Source organism: Amborella trichopoda, chromosome 5 (genome assembly GCF_054954075.1).
Source record: "Amborella trichopoda isolate Santa Cruz 75 chromosome 5, AtrichopodaSantaCruz75HAP2 v2.0, whole genome shotgun sequence".
Lineage (NCBI taxonomy): Eukaryota > Viridiplantae > Streptophyta > Magnoliopsida > Amborellales > Amborellaceae > Amborella > Amborella trichopoda.
This window is the reverse complement of record NC_142340.1, coordinates 19446082-19468708: the sequence shown is the minus strand read 5'-3', so window position 1 is coordinate 19468708 and position 22627 is coordinate 19446082. Positions and strand designations below refer to the sequence as shown.

Genomic DNA, 22627 nt, shown 5'->3' with positions numbered 1-22627 from the left:
TCTTTATAAAATACCAAAATGGTCCAGTATCATACTATAGTTTTAATCATTTTAAATGAAAATTTTGTACAGACCGATAATTTAAAAACTTCCCAATAGCCCAACCTTTCTCTTTCAAGCAAGATTAAATCTCCTTCAAACTGTCAACATACTCCCTCATTTTCTCCTCCCAACCCCTTTTTACCTCATGAGCTGTATGAGTAATTGTTGATGTCAAATGTCATATAAAAAAAGTGAAAAAAAAGAGGGAAGGGAGGGGTTGAGATGAGATAGTGCATTGATAGTTTTAGTGGAAATTTAATGCCACTTGAAATTTTTAAATTAATGCACTAATCATTTTCAAATAATTCTAGTTCCCATATTTATTAGAAAATAATTTGAAATAGATATGTTTTAGCACTCAAACGTATAAGTGTGCATATCTAAGTGTGTTAATGTATTTGAACCTTTATGTTGTTTTAATACGGCGGCTTCTCAATCAGCATAATGAATTGAGTCTTAAATTAAGACCCATAGTGGCAAGCCTTGAGTTACAAAGACATCTTTCAGTAGTTATATGCATTTAAAAAGCCAACACATTGTCTATGCAGGTAATGTGCTTTATCTCATTATCCACAAGTGCTCTAGAGATACAACTATCTATGGGTGAGTCAATAAGACACCTCTACCTCCACACTTAGGTAATTATTAGAATGCTTTAGCAAAAACTTTAGAAGCTCAACACATATCGATAGACATCATTAAGATTATTAAAATACTTATTTCACTAGGCTGGTTTACCATTATTGGTTTCAAGTGATAGATTTCAGCTTTGGAAATAGGGGAGGTTAGGTGGCCTGGAGCCTCAAAGTAACATCGTACCCTCGATTCCCGCCATCAACAATCAGAAAAAGTGATGGTTTCATTTTGGTTCTTTTCAGATCTCATAATCACTTTGCTTACAAAGCAAAAGTGTATCAACCAAGTTCTCAACAAAAAGTGACGATTGCAGTTCCGTCCTTCGCGGTTTTTATAATCACTTCACTTGCAATGCACGAGTGGATCAACCAAGTTCTCCTTGATGAAAACGTTAAGATGGCCCAACTCAACATGGAAGGTAATTTTTGCGTTTTTCGCAAAGATATCTATTTTCCCTGATTTATAGATGTTTTGTGGTTGCATTACTCACGTATTGTAGTTGGTACGTTTTGTTAATTCCCACATACGAGAAAGATCCGACCACTGAATCACCAGAGTATGAAGAGGCCTCTAACCTTCGCCAAAATTAGAGGAATATTAGAGGCACCCAAGTACTAATGCAGTATGATGCTTCACAGAATAACATGTTCAATATAACCTATACCAATGGTTTATTTTGCTTAAATTAACCACACATTAGAAGCTAAGGAGCTAACACCTTGAAAACCCCTCAAATGAATAATTACATCAAAATATTGGCATGTCCCACAAATCATGGGCCAAACAATTTTGTCCTCATAAGAACAAATCCAGCAAAAAATGGTTAAATACAAAAATAATTATATATATTTGAATAGATATGGCGAACAAGAACATGTCAGGAATTTCTTGAACTGCACAAAAATGCTTGAATTGGTGAAGAGCCAAGCATATGGAACACATAAAACGCTGAAGGGGTTATCTAGAACTTGCTTCTGCAGGCTCATCCTTGGAACTAGGAGGAGCCCCAGGAAGGTTGAGATCTCCTATGCCTAAGGGAGGTCCAATGCTGCATCGTTCGGTATTATGTTGCACGATAGCATCCTTTATCCTTTGAAACTGCATGCAAATTTTGAGGAATGAAAAAGAAAAAAAAAAATAATTAGTTAGAAGACACATAGACGCAACAGAAATGGGAGGCAATATCTTATTTCTTGTCTTGCTTCTAGCAGTCAATTCAGTGGCAATATCTTATTTCATGTCTCACTTCTAGCAGTAAGTTCAGTGCCATGTAGTTCTTTCATAGAATATGATAATGCTTTCCGAAAGATGATTAAAGTTTCTAAGTGTTGATCCGCTTTCCTGAATTGCTAAATAAATATTGGACATCTTCTTACTTTGAGGTGGGAATTGGCAGCTGGCTCGTGATGGTTACATAGTGAAATTACACCACTATAACCAAGGTTTGAATCCCACTCCTAACGAACCCAAAATGAAAAAAGAAAGAAAAAATTCCCTCGTTTCATGGAAGCATCATGTGCACAACATAGCAGACTGATTCCATATTTCACTTTTTAACCCCATGTTATCATGTAATATGACTATAGAAAAAAGAAATATTCCCATTATTCCTAACGCTATCCAATGTTGCCATTACAATTTCAGCAAGGTCACTATGCTCATCCCCGTATAGGCACGAAAACAAAATATGGAACTATTTCAAAGTTAAACTTCTAAATCGAATAAGAGAATACTAACCTTTGCAAGAGAACATGAAAAAGCCTCCAACTGCCCATCTGCGCCTCTGTAGAAATGGAAGTAGGGAAGTACTTTCACATTCAAGCTTTTACACATTGGTTTGTTCTCATCGAAATTCACTTTAAGGAATAAGATGTCTGGATGCTCTTCTGCGGTTTTGCAGAGCTGCAGGTTACCAAAAAGCAAGAAGACGTTATCCAACTAATGCAACAAATTTATTAACAGTAGCAGTTGACTACTAGAGAACAGCTTGATCAAAGTGAAGAATAGATTACAAAAGCACTATTTTATGAATGATGTCATGGATATGCTCCTAATACAAATAAAATTGAATCAATTTATGCCAACACAACTCAGAAGACAACTACAAAAAGAAATACATTAAAGAAAAAAGTACCAATCAAATCCAGGAAAGAATAAAAACTTCAGTTTCAAGGAGCAATTTCCATGGAAATGTCTGTACTCAATTGGTCCTTCAAAGATTGGCTAAAATCATAATTAGGCATGGCCCAAATTGCTGCATTCTGCGCAAAATGGTTTGACCTATCCAGAGTCGCCGGAATCTCTTAAGATAGGTGACAATCCCAATCTGGAACCTCACTCTAGCGCTCTATTCAAGGGATTTCAATTTTTAAATTCTAGGATTTCGATCCCCACTGTTCGGGATCCCTATTCCTACTGTTAGGGATCATGATCACAACCTTCAAAACCAATAATAACTAAACTGTTGATTATCTTAATTTATAGCCAGCTAGCACCACAATTGTTCTTATAATATAGTTGCATGGCTTGCTTGCTAGAAATAAAGATCCCTACTTTAAATAGCATATATTTAGTTTTACATACTCTTTTAAGGTTTGGAGCAAGATCCATAAAAGTTGGGATCGATCCCAAAAGGTCAGGACCAAAATACCCAAAAGGTTGGGATCTTGACCTATAATATTGAGGATCTAGGCCCCTAACATATTATGTGTTGTACAGATGGTTCTCACAACCATTAGGGATCTTCTAGCATTCCAAAATCCCTCGATCCTGCTCCCAATCCCAACAACTATGGACCTATCATAAAAGATCTTGGGTCTAAACCTCTTGTTTCAAGTAACATTCCATATTTCTATACACTGAGAAGTTCCTTGCTAGACACAAATACCGGCAGAAGGATCCCCAGCAGCAGCATGCATATTTCAAATGTTTTCATATCATTTGACATTTCAAAAACGCGATCATTTATTGTTTCAGCATTGGCAAAAGTCGATACAACATAAAATGTGGAATTCTTGTAAATACCTAGGCTCAACTAACTCCATGAGGTTGAAGGACTTAAAAGTCCACAACACACCACATTCATTTCAAATGTGTGATTTAGTACTTCATTCTATACGTATTGTTATCCACGTCTTCTTCCCAAGAGGCAACTTGCAACAACAATACTTTCATGAATGAAGACTATCACCATCAGGGAAGAACTACATGAGATTGGAAGTATGACAGCATCTTAGTGATTTTAAAATTTAAAATGAAAAGAACAGAAGCCAATTCACAAGATAAAGGGAAGGTTCACAAATCTATAAGAAGTACATCGGTTGTTTTATGGCAAGAATGATGCTCAAGCACATTGTATAGCAGCATACCACATATCACATTACATGGACTCTCGCTTCCAATCTAATTTTGATATCTACAGCTTACTCTAGTTGCTCATCAAAACTGGCCCCACTTAGCTAAAACACACATTCCCACATTTGGACCATCATGAGTACATTGTGGGGCTACCATCAGGCCTATGCATAGTTTCCTTTGGGTTTCAGCTACGTCCTATGCTTGCCTAGTTCAGGAATGTTAAGGAAACATTTAGGCTAGTAACAGGTGAAATGGAAGGGACAAATAGCTCCGAAAATGCTACGAAACTACTGGTTTGTAATGAAAAACAATTCCCTCGAACAAAGTTCAAATAACCAAAGGTTTCGCTCTTACTCCACACACACCAGACAAAGACAACTAAAACAGACGGTGAACAGATGGTGAGGGTAATAAATATACTCGCAAGGGATCTTGTGGAAAGTGTCACAGCATATAAGAATCCCAAGTAAGATTGTCCCAGCATGGATCTCTCCCAGAAAGATAGAGATGTTCCATTTGACGGAGTGCATTCAGTGGTACTTGGTACACACAATTGAATCCAAATAATCCCAAGATGAGACACCAAAGCTCGATTGCCACTTCATAATGCCGAAAGAGGCGCAATACAGATTCTGCATCACTGCAGCACAAAATACACATATTAGTGATGAGCACGCCCCTGCTTCAAAGATAGTGTATTGTGAGTGCCTTTTCAGAACACAATTAAATGCTTGAATATCGGGTTGGTCCAGGTCTCAATCATCCTTTCCAGAAAACATTATTTTCTCATATGATCAAGTGTTTGATGGCACAATCTAACCAAGAGAGCTCCATTAGGGGCACCACTCTAGCTGGTCTATCTCTTGCAGTATAGAAGAAACCATTGCAGTTGGTTCTGTAGACTGTTAAGCGTCAGAATCTACGTTCTTCTAGGTGCACCACAGATTTGGATTTCGCAGTGCCTGATGCTTGGTGCCACTGGACTACCTGTGCCACAAGAGCATCTTGATTTGCGGTGAGCGTGCATAGTTGAGATTACACAGGCTGTACAGGCAAATAGAAGGTTACGAGATAGACATACAATCCCGTGATAGGTAAATAGGGATGCAAATGGGTTAGGCCGGTGCTAGGTGATCGGACCGGACTCAATCCACCAAGTGGGGTCCAACTCAAAATAAAAACATATATATATATATATATATATATATATATATATATATATATATATATATATATATATATATATAGGGTAACATTTGTATAAGGTTTCAACCTTATACTATTGAAGTAAGGTGCACCTCAAAACTTTGCCAAAAATGCAGTTTCAGTGCTATAAAGCATTGCAATGACTCGTTGCCCCCAATTATGAAATTTATAGTTCCAGAAATGGTGACGATCAAGCAGATCTATAAACACTTGAAAATCTTGAAAATTGACGGTCCAAATAATGTGTTAGAAGTTGAACTATTTTTAGGACTTCGAAATACTCTTTTTTTAATGTCTATGAATCTCGAGGTCGAGATGATCGAGTTGAAGGTTTTCTAGCAATTGAATAATTTCTCTAGTGAGTTTTTTAGGTGCACCTTACTTGTACAGTATAGGATTGGCACCTTATATAAATGTTTTCCATATATATATATATATATATATATATATATATATATAGAGAGAGAGAGAGAGAGAGAGAGAGAGAGAGAGTCAAGTTGGATGAACCCCAATTGACCAGGTTAGGCCCAGACTCCGTTTGATCCAGGTCAAGTGGACCTAGACCCGACTATTTGGTCTAGTGGGTGGGTTCAGATCCGGAGACGGGTGGGATTGACCCACCAGATTGGAGGACTAGCAAAATATTTCAAGTATGAGATTGCCAAACTCAATAATTGTCATATGGCCTCAGATTGACTAGGGTACCATAATCATGTTTAATGCATAATGTCTTATGCGATGAAAAATGGTTTCCAATGCCAGTTCAGCAAGCTATTTTTGCATGTTTCGTTCCTAGTGCTGGACTAGATTAAATAATGCTCTGGGGACAAAACAGTCGGAGCATCACACCCTCATGTTGAAGGTAATATCAAGTTTTTAATAAACCTCTTCAACTGTAAGATAATACCTGGCCCTAATACATTACGGTGGTCAGTAATCAAACATGCCTCTTCAACAATGTGAGAATCACCAATTCACAAATTTGAAAGATCGATTGAATACAGTAACCATGAATTAAAAACAAATAAATAAATTACATTTTCTAAACCTGAACTGTAATTTCTGGACCTCAAATTACTTGAAGATGAGGAGAGGAGGCTGGTTTGGATCAGAAACAAGAGATTAGGGTAACAGATGGTAGTAGTAGGGTCGCCATACTTGGGGGTAAAGCCAGCTGGATAACCCAGGACCATAGTTACCTGGATTGGGATCTAATCTGATCCAGGATCAAAATCAGGATTGGGACCACAGGAATGTGACAAGCAGAAACCTGCCTATGCTAGGCATCACGGTCCGTATACCCAAAAGTCCAGGGATATTGATCCCAATATGTGGGGGAGCTCAATTCAAAATTAATCCAGATCAAACGATAAATTATGTGACAATGGGCTCCATCTGGTTAAGAGTCGAGACCCTCCAGAGAACTTAACAAGTATAGTTATAGTGTATACTATGTACTATACCATGCTGCAATACACATAATATACTGCTATACTAATTCTACATTGAACAACAAATTATGTAACACCAGGCTCCATCTGGTTAAGAATCGAGGCCCTATAGAGCACATAACTAGCAGAATTATAGTGTATACTATTATACTTTACCATGCTGCTATACAAATAATATACTGCTATACTAGTTCTAAATTGTATAGTGTATTCTACTATGCTATACCATATGCTAATATATTTAAATTTAATATAAATAACAATATAATACAAACTATACTGTATAATATATACTAAAGTATACCAAACTGCTAGACTACTATTTGACTTAAATATACTGCTATACTACACCATACTGCTGCTAGACTATAATATACTGCTACACCATACCGCTGTACTATACTACTGCTATATACTAAAGGATTCAGATTCCAAAATTAAATAAAGTAGAACAGGTTCCGTTTCCCAAAGCGCAGGATGTGAGATTACGGATCAGAATCGACCTTTTGATTGGAACATCCTGGTAACTATGCCCAGGACAACAGCACCATAGAGAAGATGAAACACAGTTTCCATACAGTATATGAGAGGAATGTTAATGGGAATGATAAGCCTAGTGGAGCAACATTCATTCCTGGCCATTGCTCAAGGAGAATGGAACGCAAATGGTATTCAGTAGATGGGAGGAATGTTAGAGATAAGGATATGATGATGAGGTTGGATCATCTTTCAAAGGATGCCCATAAGATGTAGAAGTTTGGCCTAGAGAGTTTTCTGGAAAGATATTTAGGGATTCAAGCATGGTCTTGATTGATTAAAATGTTGACACTACATCCCAAGTTCGAATCCTATTGCTGAATTGCCGAAGAAAATGTTTAAAGAGTTCTCTTGAAACTAGAAGCAGAGTAATGATGTGGTTTGAGATAAGGATCTGGGCACTGGTGGCTTCACATTACCACTCCTTTAAAGTTGTAGGATCTAGTTAAATATTATATCTTAAAAATTTTAAAGTAATTCAACAAGGAAAAGTATTTCTTAAAGCCATGGCTTTATACAGCTGCACCCCAAAATTCGCTACAAATAACAACTCCGGACGCATAAAACCTCCAAATCAAACATTCACACCTTGACGATCATGGATATAAAAAAATTGATTTTGAGGATTTTACATCCATTGGTGGATTAGGGCGGCTGAAGGAAATTATTGGTAAGTCTTGCTCTTTAAGCACGAATAGAAAATGGCTTCATCATAATCATAACCGAGGCATAGCCATTACAAGAATCAAGACACATGGGACCTTAGACTCTTCTTGCTCAAAATACTTTCGGATGTGCATCTTATCCCCTACAATAAAGCTATAGTGAGATTAGAGATGGGGGTGTAAGTGGCAGATTAGAGATGAGGAGTTGTTGGCCCATGAAATAATCAACTTGACTTAGATATGCAAGAGCAGTGTTTTAAAACACAAGCCACACTGTGCCTAGGCGCCCAAGGGGCATTAGGCCGCACACCTAGACGGGCGCCCAGCACCTAGGGCAGTGGGCCCTTTTTAGATTTTTAAAGAAGCCCCGAAGGGAAAATGGGGTAATTTTGCCCCTGAAAATTCTTAAAAAGTGTAACGGGGTTATTTTGAAACCCCCCAAAGTAATAAAAAAAAAAAAAAATCCATAAATCCTCTATCAATTAACTATTCCTATTTCTAACATTAAAAAAAAAAATTGTGGCTTGAAGAAGCCATTGTAAGCTATTGGTTATTTGGTTTTATACTTTTGTAAGCTTGTTGAAGACTTTGACAGTTGGGAGTCCATTGTCATTATGGAATATGGAGAGTTGAAGACCATTACTAATACAGTTATACACTATAGACTATTAGAATTTGAACTTTTTTAAGTTTTTTCACACAAAGTTCTGTGATTTGAAGTTTTGAACATGTTTATTTTTAGCATACAATGTTTATACAAAAAAAAGTTTGTTACAATACATACAAATAAAAAAATTACAAAATGAACAAAAAATATGCATATATGTGCATTGGACAGCATACATATGTATATATCTAAAAAACTTGTACTACAGGGAACCTGAGGTTCTTGGCACCCCCCGAGCCACTAACTGCCAGGCCAGCCACCTAGCGTTTTTTGAAACCTTGTGTAAGAGTCGTCGTGAAATTTTGAAGATGGATTTTGAAATGGTTTCCAAGTAAGCTAAGATATCCCTCAATTACAGGATCATATGGTTACATTTGTGGTATAGGAGGGTTTCGACAGAGACTGCGATTAGATTTACATTTATAGAGGGATACATTGAGGCGGTAGCATGTATTTCATTCATAAGCGGTTTGCCTGCTCATGAAAGGTCAGTAGTGGCACATGTCAATACTTACGGTACTAGGGCAGATTGGAAAGTTTGCAAGATGACATCCTGTCACGTCAACTATCTCTCATGGAAGGTCAGTAGTGGCACATGTGAATACTTAAAATTGGCAAGTTTGGAAGATGACGTATTGTCACCTCAATTCTGTCGTAAACAATAGTTCTCTTTAGTACATGCCCTTGTTTAATGAGTATCATCTTGTTAAGTGGGAAGAGATCTGTAAACCAAATGACCATGGTCTCCATGATTCCAGATGCAATCTGAATCCCATAACCAAGGCCTTTCTATCCAAATGGCTATGGCGATTTGGCACAATGAGGAATGGTCTGTGGTACTACCAGTTAATGCTTGCTAAATACAACTGGAGATGATGAAGAACCAACTCAAGGTATGAAATGCACAAGCTATTAATACAAATCCACCAATACAAACAGAAATTTCAGTAAAAGTGAAACAAGAATATTGCAATAGAAACAAAATATTCAATCAAAAGAGAACATATTATTGAAGAAAGACAAAGACAAACAACAGAGAAATACCCACCAAGGACGATTTCCAAGCTTGGAACAACCAAAACCAGCCCACACCCATTATCGTTTTTAGTTAATAAACATTTTTCTAAGATACCACAGAAATGAATCCAAATGCAGGACACCTAAATTATTGGAACATAAGATGATTAGTAGTTAGTTTGGTGCGCCGTCCTAAAATCTTGAATTGGGTATTACATTGGCCTTCTACTATACCGATCTGGAGGAAACCGAAAATGATGAAAAATAAATACAAAGGTAGCATACAGCCATCTTCATCATCTATAATATGTTTGATTGATGATTTAAATCATAAAACATACTATAGATGGGGAAATCATCAATCAAACATATTATAGATGGGGAAAAATGTAAATTAGATGAATAGGTTTGATTCCTGATTTCGTGAGGGAATCGGCTCTGTCTAAGCTCCAATCCAGATCCAGATCACGGTTCCCAATCGGGATCAATGATTTTCAAACATTTGTTTGGTGATAATACAAGTTTTTAAGGTATGATAACTGAACCAGCAGATTCCAAAGATCCTCAGTTATGTCATGATACTTGGTTAATTCAATCATCAGGGAATCCTAAGCACACAGATTATCTAGAACAAAATAATATATGGCTTGTTACTCAGCAGTATAATTGAAGATATTCAGATATCTATCTCTAGCCAGTCTATATCTATTAAGATATCTAGATTCTAGATCCAATCTAGATACATCTATAGATGAATGATTTGTAAATGACACGAAAGACCTATGACACGAATTGAATTTCTTTAAGTCCATAACACAAAAAAAAAAAAGAAAAAAGTCTTTTAAACACTCTTTTTTCATAAAGGGAACAATAGGTCACCCTGGACTCAAAAAGTCAGAATTAGTTGGATGGAGTAGATAATCTCACTATACATATAGAAAAATGCAAATGCAGAGCCATTGACCCCTATAAATAGTGCATCTGAATGTCCATATGTCAAAAACTCAAACAAGCTCATTCCTGTGTCTATAAAACATGCTCTCTTGATTACTCTGCAGGCAAACTCAAAATGGGCGCAGGTGTAGAATCCTAAAACAGGAAAAAAGGTATATCTCTAAGGATGTTTACCTTTTTAAAAGAATTGCCTTCTTTTTCTAGTAACAGTAAAATTGTCTCATCCTCAATATCATGGGAAGAATTATAGGAAGGAGAATCAGATATATGCAGCAAGTAACTTTCAGTTTCAAGTTTCTATAAATATTTACATCTTAATTTGGGTTGTGACCTATTTGACTCGGCCGTTGATATTAAAATACTAAGGATTCTTATTTACACTCGCATGCTGCTATCAACCAGGTTAGAGCCAACATCCTAAAATCGTGGAATGGGTGAAGTTTCACATTGGAAAATTAGAGCGGGCATGAAAAATGAAGTCTTGAAAGAGGTAAACTTCATGTTTACAATATGAACCAATGATGATCTGTAGCATGTTGTAGATTGTAATTGAAAATGTACAGTTTGCACTTTTAGCTTGTGTTATATATGAATGCACAAGGTGAATTTAGGTCAAATCTCACCAGAAGAAGTTTGATGCAGGTGATTTTGGACACCCAACTTCCAGAGGGCATAACTTTTCACTCCTGGCTCAGATTTTTATAATTACTCCATTACAGAAATGGCAGCATAAGATATAACAGCAAAAAATCCATTTTCCCAATTTTGCAAGCAAATTTGAGCCAAAAAACACTTCTAAAGGCCCCTATGTCAAGCCCAAAGTTTATGGCACATAGTTAGTGGTAGTTTGGACTTTCATGCATTAAGGATTTTTGGTCTTTTTTGCTTTGTTTCATTTAATTCTATGGCCTATATTTACTTTTTGCAACTTATGGGCTAGATTGCACTTAGATTAGGGTTGGTCAATTAATAGTTTGGCGGTGAAGCCAGTTTTTGGGGTCTGTGCTTTAGGTTTTCCTAATTCAGCTAAGAGGAAACTATGGAGCTTGGCTTGTAAGCTCCTTTTCTATTTCAAGGTATACGATAGGTTGTTTGCTTTCCCCTCTTTGTGGTTTCATTTTACATCGTCTAGTATCAGAGTGGGTTGATTTCCAAAGAACCTTAGAAGCTGCAATTGTGCATGACAGCCGATAAAGGAGAATGAGGAGGATGCAGCCATGGTGGTGGTTTGGACCTTTGGGGGAGGATTTTGATGACCTGCTGGGGCTATGAAAGGAACTGGCACATGAAGTGCACCAAACTCATTCTGAGTAGAGTTCAGTCATTCATGAGAATGAAGGTCTGAATCCACAAAAAGAAAACCCTACACGGGCCTCGTGGAGGAACCTATGAATGTGGCAAGGAGTAGATGGTATAATTGTTGAACCTGCAACCCCCAACTCTGAAAGTTGCAACAATGCTTTCTATTTGCCTTGGTAGGTTACAACAATTGAGACGTAGGCTTCACCCTGGTTCATATAACATATCTCCCATATTTCTTCAATAACTGTAATATTTAAAGGCCCACCAGGCATTGAGCTCTGCAAATCATAGTTATCAAGATTGGACCGAATTGGTGGTCCAATCAGTCGGACTGTCGATCAGTGTGTTGTTTGGTCTGCTCCAAGGAAAAGATTGAATTTGATCAAAAGCTAATCAAAACTAATGTTTAACCGGTTTTGGCCGAGAACTTCCCCCTCACAAGGAAAGGTTTGAATGCGTAACTTTTTTAGAACTGTAGTGAGGATACATGCACATAGAGAGCTCTTAAGAGCTACTTTCATTTTATTCCTGGTATAAACATTTTGTACTTATTTCCCATATTAATACAAAACCTTTAAGGGCTAAACCATTTAAGCCACTTAAAATAACTTGGCAACATCATGAAACCAAAAGAGCAATCCAATTAATAAGAATGGAACAAGTTATGCCACTAATATCGATTACTTCTACCCAAATGCCCAATTTAATAGGGTGTAAGAGGGAAAAACCCTTGAATTCCTCGACTTGAAAGAAATTTAGCCCAAGTATATTTCAAAAATAAAATAAATGAATGTGCATCATAAAAATGTCCCCCATTTGAAACCATGCAATGTTTGCAAATTCGACCGCCCGACCGGCTAGGCAACAAAATTTAAAAAATGACTAGGCGCAGTCTAGGTGGGGTCATTATGCGCCCTGTCTCTAGGCGCCTGCCTAGGTGGGTAAGGCACCACCTACGTGCTACTGTCTAGGCGTCCACCTAAGCGCCGCCCCGTGACAATTTGCGAAGGGGAGAAAAAAACCCTCGGTGAGGGTAAAAAATGTAATTTTCCCATTAGAAAGGGAGGAGAAGCATTTTGGGGGGTATTCTAAACCCCCAAAACAAAAACCGTGACCTTTAGGTAGAGAAAAACAACTCTTTTATGATTTATCGAAAGATCAATATTTTTATTTTCAATTTCTTCCCAAAACAAAGCAATAATTTGTGGGTGGATTTGAACCTTCTAATAGTTGATTTTGATAACTTTTGGCGACCCAATAGACGCGGTTTGCACCGACTTCGATTTGATTTTAATATTTTTAAAGTATTATCATATTTCAAAGAGGGTTTTGATTTTATTTTGTTACAATATATAATGTTATGAATCATGTGTTTTTTCTTTTACTTTTTTTTTCTTTTACGAGATATTTACATGTTTGTTCTTAAAAGATTGATTTTCTTTGTGATTAATTGAACTTTTTCTCATTTGGACAATGAAATTGAGCATATATCGTATTCTTTTATGAATAGTTAATTCCTTTTTTGTACAATGTGTCATATTTTGATATTCTATTATTTTTGTTTTAGTTTATTTGACAAATAATTGATTATGTGATATCTTAATGGGTTAAGTCTTATGTGAAAGTGAATCTAAGGTCTTAATATATTATGTCTTATTGTAAAATGATAGTTAATGACTTAATTATTTAATCTTATGTATTTTACAGGTTTGCTGATTAGGGGATTGATTCTAATTCACATTGATTGATACTTGATCAATTAGTATTCATTGAGGATAATGACTTCTAGTGCATCAAGTAGGCCAATTGATCCAGGTTGGAAGTATAGAACTTGTCCAAATCCTCTTGATAAGAATAGGATCGAGTGCAAATTTTGCAAAAAATGTTATAATGCCGGCATCAACAGATTGAAGAAGCATTTAGCCAGCATTAAAGGGGATGTGGCGTCATGCACTCTAGTGCCTATTGAGATCAGGAGAGAGATGCTAGAGAACTTGAAGGGTGAAAGCCAAGAAACAAGAGGTGAGAATAACACGAGATGAACGTGTAAGGGCTATAGATGTTCTTGGAGTTCGAAGAGAGGACGAAGACATGTATACTGAGGTTGGTTCTTCTAGTAGGCCAAGAACAACAGGGCCTATGGATGCTTTCTTCCCTGCCCTGATCTTGAGGTACTACCACGAGAACGGGGTCAAAGAGGCTTAGAGACCCATTTCAAGAAGGACAATAGAGAAAGGGTCATCTACTATGTGGGGAGGTGGATGTTCCAAGCAGGCATTTCTTTTAATGCCATTAACTTGAGTAGCTTCCAGGCTATGTTGGAAGCAGTGGGCTAGTTTGGGCCAGGGTTGAGGGCTCCAACTGCTTATGAGGTTAAAAGGCCAATATTCACGAGAGAAGTGGAGCTAACGAATAACTATTTGAAGACCCACACTAATGCGTGGGGTGTATAGGGTTGCACAGTAATGACCGATGGCTGGAGTGACAAGAGGCACAGAAGCATCATGAATTTGATGGTGAACTGTCCATTAGGGACAATGTTCAAGAAGTCTATTGATGCTTCAAACAAGTCCCATGATGCAGAGTTCATTTTTAAGTTGGTTGATGAGTGTATAACAGAGATAGGGGAGGATAAAGTGGTCTAAGTTGTGACCGATATGTATTCCACTAATATGACGGGCGCCAAATTATTTATGGAGAAGAGGCCACGTATTTTTTGGTCCCTTTGTGCAGCACACTACATAGACCTCCTGCTGAGGCCATTGGTAAGAGGAAGATGTTCATGACAAACATCGAAAAGGTAAAGAAAGTCACAATATATTTATGCAGTCACACTCAAGTATACATTTTAGTACTATACTAGTTTCTTTAGTAATTTGTTAGTTGTTACTTATTTTGAGTATTTTTAATGCATTAATTTATTGAGAATTTGAGGGTAATTTACTTAACTTAGGGATTTCTATGTTGGTCAGGTCCTAGCCATGATGAGGAAGTTTACTGAGAACAGAGACTTGGTGAGACATGGGGTGACTAGATTTGCTACCTCGTACTTGTCCTTGCAGTCTTTATTTCAGCAGAAGGAAAATAGATTACCATGTTTGTGTCTGAGGATTGGACCAAGTCCAAGTGGTCCAAGAAAGGTGATGGAAGAATGGTTATGGACATTATCATGGACTCAAGATTTTGGAACAAGGTCCAGTATGCCTTGTTAGTCTTTCACCCTTTGGTAAAGGTTCTCAAGATGGTTGATGCTGAGAAGAAACATGTTATGGGGCATATCTATAAAGCCATGGAAGATGCAAAGAAAGAAATCAAGAGATCTTTGGGGGATGAAAAGAGGCATGGGGAGTTTTTGAAAATTATTGAAGACAAATAGAACTACCAAATTGAGAGGCCCCTACACTTAGCAGGATTCTACCTTAACCCTACTCACTTTTACACCGATGTTGAGGTACATGAGGTACATAGCAGGATTGAGTTCATGGATGCTTTCAACCAATGCAATGTGTAGCTCAACCTTGATCCTGAAGTGCAAGATAAGGTAATGATGGAGTCAGATTTGTATAGGCTCACTAATGGATCTCTAGGTAAGGAGGTGGCAATCAGGCAAAGGTCCAAGATCCCTCCGGGAAAGTTTAGAACTTCTTCAATTTGATTTTATAATTTGAGTATTGAATTTCAATTAACCAAATGGCCAGATACCTAATTTACTAAATTACTACATTCACATTTTTACATTTACATGAAATAGGTGCATGGTGGATGGGCCATGGTGGAAGCACCCCTCATTTGAGTAGATGGCCATGAAAATACTAAATCTGACTTGCAGCTATTCTGGATGTGAGCGAAACTTCAGCACCTTTGAAATGGTAATGTGACTTATAAAGTTGATGTCATACATACTTAGCAGTAGACTAGTTAGTACTTAGTAAGTTAGTAACTAAGCGAGTTTTTTATCTATTAGGTGTATACAAAGAAGAGGAACAGACTAGTGCAAAAATGACTTAACGACCTAGTCTTTGTTCAGTACAATCAAAAGTTGCAAGCACGTCATCATCAGTTGGAGCACAATCATAGGGAGGCTATTAAAGCTTTTGATATTGATGACACATGCGAGTGGCTGGTTGATGTCAGTGATGATACCTCATCATCACTGACATCAACCAGCGCGCACCACTTAGGCTCAAACTCAAAGCCAAAGGAAGGGGAAGGGGAAGGGGAAGGAGAAGGCCCAGCAGGGGAAGGAGAAGGCCTAGCGAGGGAAAGCCGAGGCAAAGTGACATCAAGAGAGGATGAAGTAGATTTAAAGGAGACGAGGGATGATGCTCAATATGTTGAGGAGGGCGATGACTCTGATGATGATGGCATGGAAACATCATCATTAGATATTCCTCATGATCCAATTGAACACCCTGTGTGGTGATGTCGTTGATGCCATAGAGTTGTTTGGTTGATGACTTGATGTATTTGTTTTGTTATTTTGCCTTGTTGACTTTGTATATCGTTTCTAGTATAGACTTCTAGTTTCCTTCAATGACATTTGGGATTTAAGGCATTTCAATGTCTTACAAGTTACAATCTCTTTGAGACTTGTATTTGTAAATCTGTTATGTGATTGTAATATTACATTTTTCATTTATTTCACAAGTTTGGGGCTCTAAAATTGCCCAAAAAACTCCTTAAGGCTTAAAACATGCCCTAAGAACTCCCCTGTTTATTTGTTTTGGTTGGGGGGTTTCAATTTTGGTGAGGACACCCTGTCTCTGGGTGCCCACCTAAGCGGCCAGCATCCAAAACGCCTAGGAGACCAAATCCCTTTTTCTGAACATTGACAACATGGTTACCGGGATCTTCCACTCCAAAAACTCGATCTTGCGCTCCGAGACACGGGACCTTGATTTTGAGCGATTCAATGATATTTGGGATCTCAATTCAGAGAATTAGGGAACTCGATTCCTCATAAAAGGGATCTAGATCCCTATGCCAAAAATCATGGTTTCATGATCAAGTAGAACCACAGTTCCACCAACAAGGAACCAAGTATCATGTACTTTGGGAGGGAGAATTCACCTGCATATGTTTTGATCCAATTACAGTGGCGTGTGGATCTCCAATTTCTTAATACCGAAAGACTTTTTGAATACCATGATGTCCTACATAATGTGTAATACACAACCATACACACCTTGTGATTTGTGACACGTGTCTAATTTCAAAGAAAGGCAACAAGAATGGGCAAGGAGAGAGAAGGAAGAAGTTGGAAGAAGATAGAAAAGTTAGTCGTGTTGTGGTTCTTTTGAGGAATGAGGATGCGATCAATATGCTTCACTTCATTGGGGCTAGTTCATTAGTTCATGTCCACCTCCTGAAGAACTTCTATCATTTGAGTATTGGTCAACCAATTCGAGCCACTTGTGGGGTTGCCTTACGGCTGATGGAATATAATACATGCTTGGAAAATGTGACGTTCCTGTCGTATATATGTCATTGAGTCCCTAGCAATCCTCGCCGAAGGAGAAGATTAAGAATTATATACAGCAATGTCTTTCCTTTTTTCTTTGGTTTTGCAAAGCAGAGCATAGCTATTATGGCATTTCTTTTTTGAAAACAAAGTATCACAACTATCTTAAATGTAATCATGAATCGAAATTGAAAGAGAATTTCAATGACATGATTCTTGTTAACATTAGTACTTGGGTTGGTGACTTTGGATAAAGATAAATATATTCTTCATTGGAATTCGTCCCAAATTACAATAAATGGGAAAGTGAACTTCGGGAATCTCGATCCTATGAACAGCAGAACGCGATCCCACTTTATTAAGAAACATGCCCCTATGTAGATAAGAATCACTCTTCAGTGCAGATATGGAACACTCTTCCTGATAGCCAAGGATATCAGCCTTTTTGCCTGACCATGTATGGACCTCATTCCCCCTAACACAGAACTTCGAGCCTACCTCGCTTTGCGTTCTCATTCCCTATCCTGGATATCTTGATGCTCCCATTCTAGGTAACTATGTTTGACACATGGATGATTGCCCCGAAATATCACAATGAGCAAATTCAAAAATGCAGACTTCCATATAAGCACCTGAGGAAAGAAAACTACTTTTCCATTTATAGATCTGTATACAATTCTCAACATTTCTTAACAAAACCTTCAACAAACATAGAATCAAGCTTGAATGAAAAAATTATCAAAACTCATATAACCCACACAAATCAAATTCAAACAATACATTTCTTCATAAAAGAAACAATTTAACGCGATTCCCAAATCAAAAGAATGGTAGAAGAGGCATATGGTAGAAGAGCCATCCAGCTTTAGATCATATCCCAAGCAGCCCTTGTCTTAGAAAATCTTGCGCAAAACATTCCTTCCCAGTGAATAATAGAAAACTCATTTTCAAAAAATTGGCCTACAAAAGGCATTCATATTTGATGTAGGAATATAAAATACTCAAGGGTAAGAGAACATTTTCAGAACGCAGAAATGGTTTCAGGGGCATTGTCTTCGACACCTGATGTATCGTTTGCACCAAGAATCCAATAATCTTCTAAAAGGTTTAGAATCCTCAAATCAGGTAAGGCTGCTGGTGATCCCTCTGCTAAATACCCAAGAATGATAATTAAGTGAGCCGTCATTATTGAAACCTAAAATTACAAGGTAACAGCAGTGAAAGCCCCTGTAGAACTTGTTTGTTGTTGCATAGCGTCAGGGTTACTTAAGACAAATTCAAAACGCAAGTAAAAGTTAGAAACACGAGTGTAGTAAGTTGCAATTCCGAGAATTTGAGGGGAGGGGGAAAGGAACAATGTTTAGTTATTTGGAATTTTCACCTGACCGCATACTGATTCTATGCTATTTTCCCAAAGTATTTTTTCTACCCAATGGTAGTTTCCTGAAGTTAGTATCATACACTTATATCTTAAGTAATTTTTATGATAATGGTATTGCACTACAAAGAGATTATTGCCTTTCAATCACAATAAAATGCTTTTTCAGAATTATAAGGGGTAACAAAAACAGAATCTAATTAAGAGGATTGTACAAAGATAAAAGTTGCAAATAACATTTTTCCAGCAAGCAAAGAGCAAATGCCTCATCAGTCGATTGTTACTTAACATGATTGTGACAGATATTTTCTCATCATTGTGGTTTTAATGGGTATGAATAGGAGAAAAAAGGAACTCACCTTGGGGAACAATGCTCGGCATGAGCCACACCAAGTGCCGTAAAACTCAACAATCACAAGCCTTTCCCCAGCATCACTCAATGCATCTAAAAACTCTTTCGTAGAATGGATGTCTATCATATTTGGTCCTGCAGTCTTTTCCCACCATTTTGGCCCTTCCTTTTCAGAGACAAGTGCACGAACCTAGACATGAAAAGTTGACAATATAATATTCACGCATAAATAATTCACCACATGAGAACCTATAATAACATAAGGTGTTGGATTTGGTGATAGCCAAATCACCATACTCATATTTCCTTCTAAATATAAGGGTATTATGGTAAAAAGAGAAGGGGTTTCTTGGGGAGCAAGAAAGAAGTTCAAGGTAATCTCTACAAAAGAGAATCAAGAAAGACATAATACCCATCCTTTGAGGGTCACCCTTTTGGGGGTTATGGGAATGGATTTCCAAATATAGAGATTGGTCGCCAAGAGAGAGAGACATGGCCTCCGAGAGAGTGGAGGTATTCGTATGAGTTTTGGGTGGTTAACTTTCACTTCTAAAGAGAGAAAGTCCCTCGGTTACTCTCGAGGTTATCTTTCCAGTAGCAGTATTGCAGTGGGAAAGAAGGTATTGATCGATGGTGTTGCTCGATCGAGAGAGGAGGTTCAGAAGGGAAGATCGATGATGGTCTTTTACTGATGTTTAGAGATAGGTACTATCTCTTGTAACCCAAAACTATAATCTTCATCCTGATAGTGGATTTCTAGTTGCCGAGGGCATGGATGTAGCCCTACAGGGTGAACCACGTATATCGTGTGTTGTGGCTGTGTGTTTTTATGTGTTTGCTTTATTTCTCGCACTCGATTTATAGTTGTATTCATCTACTTCGCATTTAGCCAATCATGTACACGATCTTAGGTGGGATCCCAGTATTTGGGATTTCCGATTCCACAAGCTAAGCGGTCCCGAGAACCCCTACAATGAATTCCACAATGGACGCAAGTGAGGAGAAATCAATAAATCTATTCAATTAAGATCGTCGAGGCAATTATGGTGATTTTGCTATCAAGGTGGAGATTGTTGGATTTGGTGACAGCCAAATCACCATACCCATATTTTCATATAAAGATAATGGTATCATGGTAAAAAGAAAATGGGATTTCTTGGGAAGCAAGAAAGTAATATCTATATAAGAGGCTCAATGAAGGCATACTACCCATCCTTTTTAGGGTCACCCCCCTTTGGGGGCTATGGGAATGGATCTCCAAGAGAGAGGCAGTATTCCCATGAGTTTTGGATTGGTAAGGCTAGAGAGAGAAAGTCCCTCGCTCTCGAGATTATCTTTCCGATAGCGGTATTGCGGTGGGAAAGAAGATCAGTTTTCCCATGAGTTTTGGGTTGGTAAGGCTAGAGAGAGAAAGTCTCTCGATTGCTCTCGAGGTTATCTTTCCAGTAGCGGTATTATGGTGGAAAAGAAGGTATTGATCGATGGTGTTGCTCGGTTGGGAAAGCGAGTTTAGAAGGGAAGATTGGTGATGGTCTTTTATCGATCTTTAGAGTGAGGTATTATGTCTTGTAACCCAAAACTTTAATCTTCATTGATATAGTGGATTTCTACTTGCCGAGGCCGTGGATGTAGCCCTATAGGGTGAACCACGTAAATCGTATGTTATGGTGGTATCCTTTTTATGTTTTCTTTATTTCTTGCATTCGATTTATAGTTGTATTCATCTACTTCGCATTTAGCGAATCATGTACACGATCTTGGGTGGGATCCCGGTATTTGGGATTCCAGGTTCCGCAAGCTAGGGGTTCCCGAGTACCCTACAATCGGTATACACAAGGCTTCGATATAGTGTCACAAAATGAAATTGTTCCTGGTGATTTTTTGGCTGAAACATTTTTTTCTGTTTTACTGATATTCCGAGAAAGGAATAAATTAGAGAGAGAATTTGCACCAAGAACACGGAAAAGGGGTGTTCTTCGTGAAACAGGGTATCATGGATGTGGTGTAAGCACTTTGAAAAATGTAAATTACCTACCAAAAAAAAAGTATAAGAACAGGCTAAAGTGATTTTTGAAGGGGAAGAGTGCCTAAAGAAACAAGACATCTATTTCAGTGAAGAAATAAAGAAAGACAAGGTATCCATGAAATTGTGCAAACTCATCATTGAATGGTCTGAATTCCACCACCTATTTCCAACTTGCACCTCTGGATCAACTGAGCAAACATCCAAATACAGCTAAACCATCGCGAAACAATATGAAAATTGAGCTCAAGCACAAAAGAAAAACAAAAAATTACGACGAATTTCATGGATAGTTTCTTAGTAATAGAAACCCCATAGACTAAGTTCAACAAGTTCAATAGAGATAAAAGGAAAACAAGAAGCTAACAAGCAGGGCTCAACAGTAGGACTAAAATTCAAAACCAGGCAACTGAAGAAGGATCATAACAGAGAGAGTACCTTGAAAGAACAAGTTCTACTGCGGCTCAAGATGAATTTGGCATGATTCCGTGGCTGAACATACTTAGAGAACGATGGGTACCTTGATGAAAATCCTTGATGATAGAAGACCCTGGAAGAATTGGTGCAAGAAATAGGGAGGAGCAAAGGATAGAGAGAAGCAGAGGAGTGAGAAACTCCAACAGCATCCGCCATAGATATCCCGCTCAGCAATTCAATCGCCCTTTTTATCCATTAAGGCGACGAGAGAGAAAGGGCTTGAGGTCACTTTACTTGGACAAAGGTTTTGTGATTGATCGTGTGAATGACGACGATCCACACGCTCTCGTTGTCATGTACGGAGGTCCATTTTTCTCGCTCTATTTTTAAAGGGCCAAACGATACGGTGCTTCCGAAAATAAAATTTTGGAAAATTACCACAAATATACTTTGTCTATTTAGAAACAAAAACTTTCAATTTCATAAACCTCGCCTGTACGGTCATTTAATTAACACGCTCAACGAATTTGTTATCCAGTTCACATTTATCGGTTTCATCTCTTTATTTATTTTTTATATTTATATGTTTTTTCTCTCTCCAAATTTTTTTAATATTTATCTCTTCTCTATCTCTAAATTTTTTTTCCCACTAACTATTTTTCTCTCTCTACTTTATCAACTCATCTCTCTACTTTATCAACTCAACTAACATGATACAAATCTATTTTTCTCTCTCTACTTTATCAACTCATCTCTCTACTTTATCAACTCAACTAACATGATACAAATCTTATGTTTATCTTTCCTTCTCTCACTAATTCTTTTTAATAATATCTCTTTTTTCTCTCTCTAAATCTTTTTTCTCGCTAACACTCTTTCTCTCTCTACTTACTTCATCAACTCAACAAATACGATTCCAACGTGATACAAATCTGACTCCATCTAATTTTCATACGAGATGGGATTGAAGGGAGATTTTATAAGGGATGGTAAAGTACACACATGTTGTCAGACAAATCTCCTCGGAGAGAGAAAAGATTTAGTGAGAGAAAAAAGAGATAAAAAAAATTAGAGAGAGAATGAAGAGATAAATATTAAAAATAATTAGAGAGAAAAAAAAGAGATAAGTATTAAAAAGAACTAGAAAGAGATAAATACTAAA

The 22627-nt window shown here is 37.5% G+C and overlaps 1 protein-coding gene across 3 annotated transcripts; it reads right to left on the bottom strand.

The window, feature by feature from the left end:
• Window positions 1–1390: 1390 nt before the first annotated feature.
• Window positions 1391–21788, bottom strand: LOC18448240 (thioredoxin-like 2, chloroplastic). Of its 3 annotated transcripts, XM_006858313.4 has the most exons (4): window positions 21487–21788; window positions 19033–19215; window positions 2416–2580; window positions 1391–1776 (listed from the first exon to the last, which is right to left on the bottom strand). In XM_006858313.4, the coding sequence occupies exons 1-4, from the start codon at window positions 21679–21681 to the stop codon at window positions 1636–1638; spliced, it is 684 nt and encodes a 227-aa protein (XP_006858375.2). In that variant the 5' UTR covers window positions 21682–21788; the 3' UTR covers window positions 1391–1635. The 3 variants fall into 3 exon arrangements, with proteins under 3 accessions (XP_006858375.2, XP_088722435.1, XP_088722436.1); XM_088866309.1 differs by lacking the exon at window positions 19033–19215; XM_088866310.1 differs by lacking the exons at window positions 1391–1776; window positions 2416–2580 and adding an exon at window positions 17543–17927.
• Window positions 21789–22627: the final 839 nt, after the last annotated feature.